Genomic DNA, 13,307 nt, shown 5'->3' with positions numbered 1-13,307 from the left:
ATATGATTGACAACATGGAAGTATGTAATTAGGAAAACTCACAGGATTTTACTGCTTTTCTTCTGAGGCTGTTCATTGGGATTGAGGACGTTTCTAAACAGATTAGAATCAGAATCAGGTTTATTATCACCGGCATGTGACATGAAATTTGTTAACTTAGCAGCAGCAGTTCAATGCAATACATAATCTAGCAGAGAGAGTAAATATAATAATAAATAAAAATAGAACAATAACAAACAAGTAAATCAATTACATATATTGAATAGATTTTAAAAGATGTGCAAAAACAGAAATACTGTATATTAAAAAAGTGAGGTATTTAGCTTAGACACCAAAACATACAGTGAAACGCATCGTTAGCGCCACCAACCAATACAGTCCAATGATGTGTCGAGGGAAGCCCGTAAGTGTTAGCATGCTTCCAGCACCAGCGCAGCATACCCACGGCTTTCTAACCCTAACAACACGTCTTTGGAATGTGGGAGCAAACTGAAGCACATGAAGGAAACCCACAAGGTCATGGGGAGAATGTACAAGCTCGGGAATTGAACCTCAATCGCTGATCACTGGTGCTATAAAGTGATGCGCTAACCACTACGCTACCTTGTATGCATCCTGAGGTGATTGATGAAGCTAGTGAGGGAAGCACAGATACTTTCGCAGTGGAGCAGGAAATGGGTGTCGGGGTGGGTAAATGGATAGATGGGTACTTTGTGAGGAAGTACACTCCTTCAACCGTTCATATAGGGCTTCATACAGCAACTTCATGTTCTCAACTGAACCTTCCTCCTCTGCCTTATGGAGTTGGTTGTGGGCCAGTGATTCTCACAGTCAATACTCGATCTTTCAATGAGTTGTATTTCTTCCCTCTGTCTCTTCCTGTGACAGTTTGAGGTAGAGTGTCTGATTTGGGAGTTGGTGTTGATTGTGCAAGCAGTGTGGAGGCAGCTGAATTTAATTAGCTTGTCAGTGCTGGAGATGTTGGTCTGGGAAGACTCAGATGCTGTATGATTTATCCTTCCAGTGGAATGTAATTAGAATGGAAATTTATATATAAGCAGGGAAGTTATGCTTCATTTACATAGGGCATCAATGAAATCACATCTGGAGCACAGTATATAGGTCTGCTCCTTATTTAATGAAAGACATACTGTAAAATACTGAATGTGGTTCAGAGAAGATTAATTCGGCTAATTATTAGGCAGTATTTTTTAATGAGGAAAGGGTTTGAGAAACTTGGCTTCTACCTGCTATAGCTTAGAGGCATGAGAGGAGACTTGACTGAAGCAAATGATACCTTGTGGGATCTTGACAGGATGGATATGGGGAGGATATTTCCTCTTGTGAGACGATCTAGAACCATGGTCACTGTCTTGGACTGCATATTTTTAAAAAATGTGATAAAACACTTTTTGACAGGTGTGAATTTTTTGAACTTTTCCTCAAAGTAGGGAAGGGGGTGTGCTAACAGACTTTCAGAATAGCTTTTAAGGCAGAGGTTGAGTTTCAGTTAGCAAGGGGGTGAAAGATTATGGGACGGCAAGAATTTGGAGTTGAGATTACAGTCAGATTAGTCATGATCTTAATGAATGGCAGCAGTGCTTGAGGACATAATGGCCTTTCCTGCTTCTGATTCATATGAGCTCTCCTCTCTTACATTTTTATACCTTATTTCTCCTGCATTTAATGTAGTGGTAATTTCCTGTGCAGGCCACAGAAAGTAAATTTGGTTACACTCAGCATGACTGGAATTTTGAAACTTCCCAAAAATTCTGCTGGTTCAGTACAGGTGAAGATGACATTCAGTAGTTTATATTCATTCATTATGTGCTTCTCAACGGTGGAAGAGAATGACACATCACAACGGCAGTGAAGGAGCCCCACTAGACCCTGACCATGATCTGTCAAGGTATCAGCCTCCCCACGTTAAACAAAGTCAATGAATGGCCTGTACAGCCACCTGAGGACCCACCAATAGACAAGAGCATCGTACTCGACTCAAGTGATTGCACTGCCACCCCTCCTGACACTTCATGGGACCATCTGGATCAGAACTGAGCAACCAATACGTATGGCATGCAGAAAGTTAGAAACTGCATTTATTATACCACACACATAAAAACATAGAAACATAGAAAATAGGTGCAGGAGTAGGTCATTCGGCCCTTCGAGCCTGCACCGCCATTTATTATGATCATGGCTGATCATCCAACTCAGAACCCCACCCCAGCCTTCCCTCCATACCCCCTGACCCCCGTAGCCACAAGGGCCATATCTAACTCCCTCTTAAATATAGCCAATGAACTGGCCTCAACTGTTTCCTGTGGCAGAGAATTCCACAGATTCACCACTCTCTGTGTGAAGAAGTTTTTCCTAATCTCGGTCCTAAAAGGCTTCCCCTCTATCCTCAAACTGTGGCCCCTCGTTCTGGACTTCCCCAACATCGGGAACAATCTTCCTGCATCTAGCCTGTCCAATCCCTTTAGGATTTTATACGTTTCAATCAGATCCCCCCTCAATCTTCTAAATTCCAACGAGTACAAGCCCAGTTCATCCAGTCTTTCTTCATATGAAAGTCCTGCCATCCCAGGAATCAATCTGGTGAACCTTCTTTGTACTCCCTCTATGGCAAGGATGTCTTTCCTCAGATTAGGGGACCAAAACTGCACACAATACTCCAGGTGTGGTCTCACCAAGGCCTTGTACAACTGCAGTAGTACCTCCCTGCTCCTGTACTCGAATCCTCTCGCTATAAATGCCAGCATACCATTCGCCTTTTTCACCGCCTGCTGTACCTGCATGCCCACTTTCAATGACTGGTGTATAATGACACCCAGGTCTCGTTGCACCTAATCGGCCACCATTCAGATAATAATCTGTTTTCCTATTTTTGCCACCAAAGTAGATAACTTCACATTTATCCACATTAAATTGCATCTGCCATGAATTTGCCCACTCACCCAACCTATCCAAGTCACCCTGCATCCTCTTAGCATCCTCCTCACAGTTAACACTGCCGCCCAGCTTCGTGTCATCCGCAAACTTGGAGATGCTGCATTTAATTCCCTCATCCAAGTCATTAATATATATTGTAAACAACTGGGGTCCCAGCACTGAGCCTTGCGGTACCCCACTAGTCACCGCCTGCCATTCTGAAAAGGTCCCGTTTATTCCCACTCTTTGCTTCCTGTCTGCTAACCAATTCTCCATCCACATAAGACAAAGGAGCAGAAGTAGGCCATTCGGCCCATCGAGTCTGCTCTGCCATTTTATCATGAGCTGATCCATTCTATTTAGTCCCACTCCCCCGCCTTCTCACCATAACCTTTGATGCCCTGGCTACTCAGATACCTATCAATCTCTACCTTAAATACACCCAATGACTTGGCCTCCACTGCTGCCCGTGGCAACAAATTCCATAGATTCACCACACTCTGACTAAAAAACTTTCTTCGCATTTCTGTTCTGAAAGGGCACCCCTCAATCCTTAAGTCATGCCCTCTCGTAGTAGACTCCCCCATCATGGGAAACAACTTTGCCACATCCACTCTGTCCATGCCTTTTAACATTCGAAATGTTTCTATGAGGTCTCCCCTCATTCTTCTAAACTCCAAGGAATACAGTCCAAGAGCGGACAAACGTTCCTCATATGTTAACCCTCTCATTCCCGGAATCATTCTAGTGAATCTTCTCTGTACCCTCTCCAATGTCAGCACATCCTTTCTTAAATAAGGAGACCAAAACTGCCCACAGTACTCCAAGTGAGGTCTCACCAGCGCCTTATAGAGCCTCAACATCACATCCCTGCTCCTATACTCTATTCCTCTAGAAATGAATGCCAACATTGCATTCACCTCCTTCACTACTAACTCAACCTGGAGGTTAACTTTAAGGGTATCCTGTACGAAGACTCCCAAGTCCCGTTGCATCTCAGAACGCTGAATTCTTTCCCCATTTAAATAATAGTCTGCCCGTTTATTTTTTCTGCCAAAGTGCATAACCATACACTTTCCAACATTGTACTTCATTTGCCACTTCTCTGCCCATTCTTCCAATCTATCCAAGTCTCTCTGCAGACTCTCCGTTTCCTCAGCACTACCGGCCCCTCCACCTATCTTCGTATCGTCAGCAAACTTAGCCACAAAGCCATCTATTCCATAATCCAAATCGTTGATGTACAATGTAAAAAGAAGCGGCCCCAACACTGATCCCTGTGGAACACCACTGGTAACCGGCAGCCAACCAGAATAGGATCCCTTTATTCCCACTCTCTGTTTCCTGCCAATCAGCCAACGCTCTATCCACGTATGTAACTTTCCTGTAATTCCATGGGCTCTTATCTTGTTAAGTAGCCTCATGTGTGGCACCTTGTCAAAGGCCTTCTGAAAATCCAAATATACAACATCCACCGCATCTCCCTTGTCTAGCCTACTGGTAATTTCCTCAAAAAATTGTAATAGGTTTGTCAGGCAGGATTTTCATTTAAGGAATCCATGCTGAGTTCTGCCTATCTTGTCATATGCCTTACCCCCAATACCGTGTGCTTTAAGTTTGCACACTAATCTCCTGTGTGGGACCTTGTCAAAAGCCTTTTGAAAATCCAAATATACCACATCCACTGGTTCTCCCCTATCCACTCTACTAGTTACATCCTCAAAAAATTCTGAGATTCGTCAGACATGATTTTCCTTTCACAAATCCATGCTGACTTCACCGCTTTCCAAATGTGCTGTTATCACATCTTTGATAACTGACTCCAGCAGTTTCCCCACCACTGACGTTAGGCTAACCGGTCTATAATTCCCCGGTTTCTCTCTCCCTCCTTTTTTAAAAAGTGGGGTTACATTAGCCACCCTCCAATCCTCAGGAACTAGTCCAGAATCTAAAGAGTTTTGAAAAATTATCACTAATGCATCCACTATTTCTTGGGCTACTTCCTTAAGCACTCTGGGATGCAGACCATCTGGCTCTGGGGATTTATCTGCCTTTAATCCCTTCAATTTACCCAACACCACTTCCCTACTAACATGTATTTCGCTTAGTTCCTCCATCTCACTGGACCCTCTGTCCCCTACTATTTCTGGAAGATTATTTATGTCCTCCTTAGTGAAGACAGAACCAAAGTAATTGTTCAATTGGTCTGCCATGTCCTTGCTCCCCATAATCAATTCACCTGTTTCTGTCTGTAGGGGACCTACATTTGTCTTTACCAGTCTTTTCCTTTTTACATATCCATAAAAGCTTTTACAGTCAGTTTTTATGTTCCCTGCCAGTTTTCTCTCATAATCTTTTTTCCCCTTCCTAATTAAGCCCTTTGTCCTCCTCTGCTGAACTCTGAATTTCTCCCAGTCCTCAGGTGAGCCACTTTTTCTGGCTAATTTGTATGCTTCTTCTTTGGAATTGATACTATCCCTAATTTCTCTTGTCAGCCACGGGTGCACTACCTTCCTTGATTTATTCTTTTGCCAAACTGGGATGAACAATTGTTGTAGTTCATCCATGCAATCCTTAAATGCTTGCCATTGCATATCCACTGTCAATCCATGGGGACAATAAAATAAAAATGCCATCTTCCAACTGCAAATCGACGAGGCACATACCAAATATTTGCCTCTCAAAAGTAGTTCATCAGAGAATTAAGATATTTGACAAAGAGAAAAACAAAGGGGAAGTGAAGTGAGATCTGGTTATGAATTGAGGAGATATGATTTCGATGCAGAACCTGAAAGGTAGTAGATACAGATCCAATCCTATCAAAAGAGTATTGATGGGTAAAGTCAAAGTGCAAATTGTTGCTTTTTTAAAGAGCCAGTGCAGATCCAATGAACAAACCACTACCTACTATGATATATAACAAAGTGTGGTTATATAATCTGTCCCTGGTGTAGCCCAGGCACCATCTCTATACCATATCATCCTGCATTTTACATACTCTTCCTTGGTGATATGGAAATGGTTTTCACATGACTACCATTGATACTTTGATTTGAGTCGCTGTTGCCATTCTTATCAATTGATAGTGTTGTATAGCACTGAAATGGGGCCCTTTGCCCACCGTATCTGCGCAGACGTTTCTACCTTTCCATTTGAACATATTGGGGACCATGTCCATCTATGCCTTGCCTATTTAACAGTCTATCTAAATGACTCTGAAACATTGCAGTTGCATCTGATTCCACCACCACCTCTGGCAGAGTTTCAGAAATCAACTACTCAAGGGGTTCCAAATACATTTATTATCAAAGTGTCTATGCAGTTTACAACCCTGAGAATCATCTTTTCCACAGAGAGCCACAAAACAAAGAAAAGCATGGAGCCCTTGAAAGGAAAACCCTCAACCGTCCCCCCCCCCCGCACAAAAGAATCAAATCGTGCAAACAGCAACAAGAAAGAACGGGTCAAAACACAGAAAATGAAACACAAAATCAAAAGAGTCCATATTCAGTGCTGCTCAATGTTCGTTAGTCTAGTCCATAAACTGCTGACTCAGAACTTCGGTACCATCCTTAGACTGCATCGAGGGAGAGAGAGACCATTCGAATGCAGGGGCCGTCCCTGGGGAGCATTCTCTGTGTAAAATAAAAAATATGACTCAGATCCTCTAAGTCTCCTTCCTCTCACTTTAGACCTATGACCACTTGTTATTGATATTCCCACCATGGGAAAAGGATTTTGCCTCTTGTAATGTAGTTTACTTCTTTCAGGTCTTGGGGAAACAAGCTCATTCTATCCAATCTCTACATAACTAAAGATATCCAGTCTAGCTGAGATGTTGGTGGATTTCCTCTCTACCCATTCCAAAGGAATCATATTCTTCCTAAAGTGTGGTGACCAGACTTGTTCAGACAATACTCCAAACTTTGTAAAGTTGCAATACAATGTCTCAACTCCAACAGTGTATTCCATAACCCAGCCTAAGAGGACAAGCGTGCAAAATGCATTGCTCACCTCATAGGCCCGTGTTGCCACTTTCAGGAAACCATAGACTTGCACCCCTTGGTCTTTCTGTTCTTCATTTCTTTGTACCCTATCATTTTCTGTATGTGCCTCACCCCTATTAGACATGCATCGCCGTGCACTTGTCAGGATGAAATTCTACGTATTAATATTCTGTCCAATTTTTATTCTGATTCATACTCAGCTGCAATCTTAGACAACCTACTTTGGTGTCCACAGCACCACCAATCTCCATGCTGCCACAGACTTACTAATCATACCTAATGTGCATCAAAGGTTTTCTGAGAGTGCTGTTAGCTGCTTGTGCTGTGCCTGGTCCTACACTGTATTCCCTCACTGAAGCAGTGTGAGTTGTGCTCCACATAAAAGGCAATCCATGAAAGAACACAGCCAAGGATCTCAGGTCAATGGAATGAAGCCCTCAGCTACTGATGCAGTTCAGTCGATCCAGAAAGCAAAATGGCAATAACACAAAGTATATTCATATATTGAGCAAACGGAAAGGTTTAGCCAATAGCTCCTTGGTTCTTTTATTTCATTTTACTGATAAAAACATACTTCCTTGCATTTTTAACATGGATATCCTTTTTATGAAAGCTTTTATAATGGAGTATACAGTAGGGTGAAACTGAAGATAAATTATCCTGATCAGCTGTAATTCTTAACACAAACTAAATAACCTCAAGCAAAGCATTAATCTCTTTGGAGATATAGTAACCAGACTTTGGGTCTGCCTAGTGAATGTAATAATTATAAGTAACTTGTGATTTACAGTAAAACTTGTAACTTGAGAGAGGAAGCAAAGGGTTTTGAAGTTATTTCTGTTTGTGTTTGTTGTCATGGTATTGTGGTAAATTATGCATGCAATCTCATGTAAGTTATTGGCATCTTAAATTTTTTCTCTTTTATTGCAGAGACATTTCACAGTTTAAACCTCTGTCCAGTGCAACTTCTGTAACGATGATCACAGGAGAACTTTATGATGAACTGCTTCCTGATTCTCTGAACAAGGCAAGTACTGAACCTGGATCAATGGGAACTTACAGTATTGCCCTGCAGAGAATGTGAAAATCCATTTGAAACTATGTCTACGTAATGTGCAATAGTCACAGGATTGTAAGGTCCTCTCCTAAAGATGCGTATGGCACCTAGCTCTCAAGAATGAAATGGCCCTTCTAAATTCTGTAGGTTTATTGTTCTGTACCCTACAATATTTAGTTTATGCACTTTATGCATAATTCATTTGTAGATATTATTCTTAAGTTATTGTGTGTTGCATGTGTGCTTTACACCCTGGTCCGGAGAAATGTTGTCTCATTTAATGGTATACATGTATATAGTTAAATGACAATAAGCTTGACGACCTGCGTTATGCAACAGTAAACTTTGAATTATTTGAATAATTATCTTTGAATTATCTAATTGGTTTTGAATATTAATGAAAATTAACAAAATGGGTATTAATCATGGATATGTGATAGCCATCACGCAGTTTAAATAACAAATGCTGAGGAAGCACCAGGTTTCTAATATATATTAACTTTATGGTGTCATCATCTACTTCTGGGAAGCAAGATATTTGCAGTTGCAAATACATAGTTGTTTTAGTCAAGATTTTATCTGAAACTTATAACATTGAGCCTATTGTTTTGGGGACAGAAGCAGGTGATTGCTAAATATTTTAACCATATACTGTACCAAACAGCTGAGTGTTGATATTGGCCCAAGTTTCATGCTTGCAACTGTCCAAGACATTGCTGAGCAGCAAGTTGTTGTAATCAAGATCTGTACATTGAATTACAGCACACCTCATCAACTAATCTCAGTGATGAATCTTCTTGAGGACTTTAAGATGACCAAAGTGAATAAAGGTTGGACATTGGCATGGATGTTACACTCAGTGGCCACTTTATTAAGTACAGGAGTGTAGTCTTCTACTGCTGTAGCACATCCGCTTCAAGTTCTGATGTGTTGCACATTCAGAGGTGGTTTTCTGCACACAATGGTTGAAATGCGTGTTTATTTGAGTTACTGTCATCTTCCTGTCAGCTTGAACCTGTCTGGCAATTCTCCTCTGACTTCACGTTAACAAGGCATTTTTGCCCATAGAACTGAGCTCACTGGATTTAAAAAAAATCACACTATTCTCTGTGAACTCTAAGAGACTGTTGTGCGTGAAAATCCTAGGGGGTCAACAGTTTCTGAGATACTCAAACCACCCCGTCTGGCGCCAACAATCATTCCACAGTCAAAGTCACTTACATCACATTTCTTCCCTGTTCTGATGTTTGACCTCAACAACAACTGAACCTCTTAGCCATGATATCATGCTTTTATGCATTGAGTTGCTGCCACATGATTGGCTGATGAGATATTTGCATTAAGGAGCAGGTGTACAGATGGATCTGACAAAGTGTCCATTGGTGATTGCCTCGTACCCAATTCTATCCAATGCTTTTTGCTCTTTGCTCAGTATAAGGAGCTGCTAAATCAGGTTGGAATAAGTCTTTTGTCAGGATTTTATGCTAATGGTCACTACCTACTCACATTATAGTTGAGCAATCTATCCCCTTCATCCCCCACACCATCCCTTTAATTAAATAGAACTTCTAGAACCCCTGGGCACCACCTACAGGGAGCATTTTGTACTTGTACTCGCCATTTTCCCTTGAAGGCCTAACTGTTCATTCTGGACTACAGGTCTTTCTTTTGAGGCTACCGTATATCAGACACGGCAGGAAGAGGAAAGAAAATTAGAAAGTTACAGCCACTCATCTTATTGTTCCTGCACAAGTTCCTTGAAAAAACACACTTAGTAAATCTCACACTGGTTTTCAGACACAGTTTTCAAACATTTTAAAATTAGGATGACAACTTTTGAATCTCTCCAGGAAAGATTTTAGAAACTGACAACAGAACTGAAAAGAACTCATAATTTCCTGTGAAGATCTTTCAGCAATGGTTTTGAATTTATCAGCTGTGGTTTTTAACAAAATGAGTGGAGGATTTTCTTTTTCCCTATCCTTTCTATCACTAGTATTCATTATCTTTGATGCCTAATTTAAGTCAGCTTTTAAATTTTCTCTCTTCCAAAGGATTCAGACTTAACCCCTCAAAAATGAAGACTTAACAACATCAGAGTAAAGTACATTTGCAGCTTTTTTAACATTTTGATTGGTTTTCTATCCAGAAATGTACATAATAAATCAACTGAGGTGTAATTAATGACTAATCACATGATGGATTTTTAGACCAGTTTGGCGTTAAGCCTACTTAGGGGTGTTGTGTAATGAACCAGAGGTAATTAAGGAGCTTAAGGTAAAAGAATCCTTAAGAGACAGTGATCACAATATGATTGAGTTGAACTTGAAACTTGATAGGGAGAAACTGGTGTCTGACATAGCAGTATTTCAGTGGAGTAAAGGAAATTACAGTGGTATGAGAGAGGATTTGACCAAAGTAAATTTGAAGGAGATGCTGGCAGGGGTGTCAGCAGAGCAGCAATGGCTGGAGTTTCTGGGAAAATAAGGATGGTGCAGGAGAGATGTATTCCAAAAATGAAGAAATACTCAAATGTCAAAACAGTACAACCATGGCTAACAAGGGAAGTCAAAGCTAATGTAAAAGCAAAAGAGAGGGCATCTAACAAAACAAAAATTCACAGGAAGATAAAAGATGAGGAAGTTTTTAAAAACCTATAAAAAGCAACTAAAAGAATCATCAGGAGGGAAACGAATAGTCATAGTCATAGTCATACTTTATTGATCCCGAGGGAAACTGGTTTTCGTTACAATTGCACCATAAATAATTAAATAGTAATAAAGCCATAAATAATTAAATATTAATATGTAAATTATGCCAGGAAATAAGTCCAGGACCAGCCTATTGGCTCAGGGTATCTGACCCTCCAAGGGAGGAGTTGTGAAGTTTGATGGCCACAGGCAGGAATGACTTACTATGACGTTCTGTGTTGCATCTCGGTGGAATGAGTCTCTGGCTGAATGTACTCCTGTGCCCAACCAGTCCATTATGTAGTGGATAGGAGACATTGTCCAAGATGGCATGCAACTTGGACAGCATCCTCTTTTCAGACACCACCATCAGAGAGTCCAGTTCCATCCCCACAACATCACTGGCCTTACGAATGAGTTTGTTGATTCTGTTGGTGTCTGCTACCCTCAGCCTTCTGCCCTAGCACACAACAGCAAACATGATAGCACTGGCCACCACAGACTCGTAGAACATCCTCAGCATCGTCTGACAGATGTTAAAGGATCTCAGTCTCCTCAGGAAATAGAGACAGCTCTGACCCTTCTTGTAGACAGCCTCAGTGTTCTTTGACCAGTCCAGTTTATAGTCAATTCATATCCCCAGGTATTTGTCATCCTCCACCATGTCCACACTGACCCCCTGGATGGAAACGGGTCACCGGTGCCTTAGCCCCCTCAAGTCCACCACCAGCTCCTTAGTCTTTTTCACATTAAGCTGCAGATAATTCTACTCACACCATGTGACAAAGTTTCCTACCGTAGCCCTGTACTCAGCCTCATCTCCCTTGCTGATGCATCCAACTATGGCAGAGTCATCAGAAAACTTCTGAAGATGACAAGACTCTGTGCAGTAGTTGAAGTCCGAGGTGTAAATGGTGAAGAGAAAGGGAGACAAGACAGTTCCCTGTGGAGCCCCAGTGCTGCTGATCACTCTGTCGGACACACTGTGTTGCAAGCACACGTACTGTGGTCTGCCAGTCAGGTAATCAAGAATCCATGACACCAGGAATGCATCCACCTGCATCGCTGTCAGCTTCTCCCCCAGCAGAGCAGGGCAAATGGTGTTGAACGCATTGGAGAAGTCAAAAATCATGACCCTCATGTGCTCGCTGGCTTGTCCAGGTGGGCGTAGACACGGTTCAGCAGGTAGACGATGGCATCCTCAACTCCTAGTCGGGGCTGGTACGCGAACTGGAGGAGATCTAAGTGTGGCCTAACCATAGGCCAGAGCAGCTCCAGAACAAGTCTCTCTAGGGTCTTCATGATGTGGGAGGTCAATGCCACCCGTCTGTAGTCATTGAGGCCGCTGGGGCGCGGCGTCTTCGGCACAGGGACGAGGCAGGACGTCTTCCACAATACAGGAACCCTCCGGAGCCTCAGGCTCAGGTTGAATACATGGTGAAGTACTCCACATAGCTGAGGGGCACAGGCTTTGAGCATCCTGGTACTGACACCATCCGGGCCTGCAGCCTTGCTTGGGTTGAGACGTTTCAACTGTCTTCTCACCTGTTCAGCTGTGAAGCCCACTGTGGTGAATTTGTGTGGGGAAGGGGTATAGTCATGAGAGCAGGGTGGGGGACTGTGAGGAGGGGTAGGAGGGGAGAGTGGAATATGTGTTGGTTGGGGGCTGACAACAGATGAATCATGTGGGGGATGGGCAGAGGCCACAATGTCAAATCTGTTAAAGAACAGGTTAAGTTCGTTGGCCCTGTCCACACTGCCTTCAGCTCCTCTGTTGCTAGTTTGCTGGAACCCAGTGATGGTCCTCATCCCACTCCAGACCTCTCTCATGTTGTTCTGCTGGAGTTTCCTCTCAAGCTTCCTCCTGTACCTGTCTTCAGCCTCCCTGATCCTGGCTTTCAGGTCCCTCTGTATTGCCCTCAGCTCCTCCCTATTTCCATATCTAAACACCCTCTTTTTAGCGTTCAGAATGTCCTTAATGTCCTTTGTCACCCGTGGCTTGTTATTTGAATAACAAAGGACAGTTCTTGTTGGAACATTGCAGTCCACATAGAAGTCTGTGAGCCTATCAATATCCACTCCATGTGGCTCACAGAGTGCCTGCCAGTCTGTCACCTCAAAACAACCCTGGAGCGCCTCATAAGCCTCCTCCGACCATTTCCTCACTGTCCTCGAGGTTGCAGGTTTACTCTTCACCTGAGGCACGTAGCAGGGTTTTAGATGCACCAGGTTGTGATCTGATCTTCCCAGTGGGGGGAGAGGAGAGGAGCTGTATGTATCCTTAACGTTAGCATACATCAAATCCAGAGTCCTCTCCCCTCTGGTTGTACAGCTCACATACTGCGTGGAGTTGAGCAGTGTTCTAGCCATGGTAACATGGTTAAAGTCACCCGAGATGGTAATGAGGGCACTCGGGTGCTGTGTTTGTAATCTGACTATGACGGAGTAAATGATGTTACACACCGACGTCAGGTTGGCAGAGGGAGGGATGTACACAAGAACCACAATTGCATGTGAGATTTCCCTTGGCAAATAATATGGGCGGAGTCCAACAGCAAAAAGTTCAATATCCGGGCTACAACACGGTCCTTGACCGTAATATGACCAGGATTGCACCAT

At 42.7% G+C, this 13,307-nt stretch overlaps 1 protein-coding gene across 1 annotated transcript in view; it reads left to right on the top strand.

Annotated features, from left to right (window-relative positions):
- Positions 1 to 13,307, top strand: part of si:dkey-122a22.2 (uncharacterized) — a 213,117-nt gene that overhangs the window by 191,474 nt on the left and 8,336 nt on the right. Inside the window, exon 10 of the mRNA XM_063054664.1 lies at positions 7,872 to 7,968. Within this exon, the coding sequence (XP_062910734.1) occupies positions 7,872 to 7,968 (97 nt within the window). The remainder of the gene's footprint in view (positions 1 to 7,871; positions 7,969 to 13,307) is intronic.

The sequence above is a fragment of the Mobula hypostoma genome, chromosome 1, assembly GCF_963921235.1.
Source record: "Mobula hypostoma chromosome 1, sMobHyp1.1, whole genome shotgun sequence".
In the NCBI taxonomy this organism is placed as follows: Eukaryota; Metazoa; Chordata; class Chondrichthyes; order Myliobatiformes; family Myliobatidae; genus Mobula; species Mobula hypostoma.
Note: the sequence above shows the minus strand (reverse complement) of the source record. Positions and strands in the feature narration are given on the sequence as shown.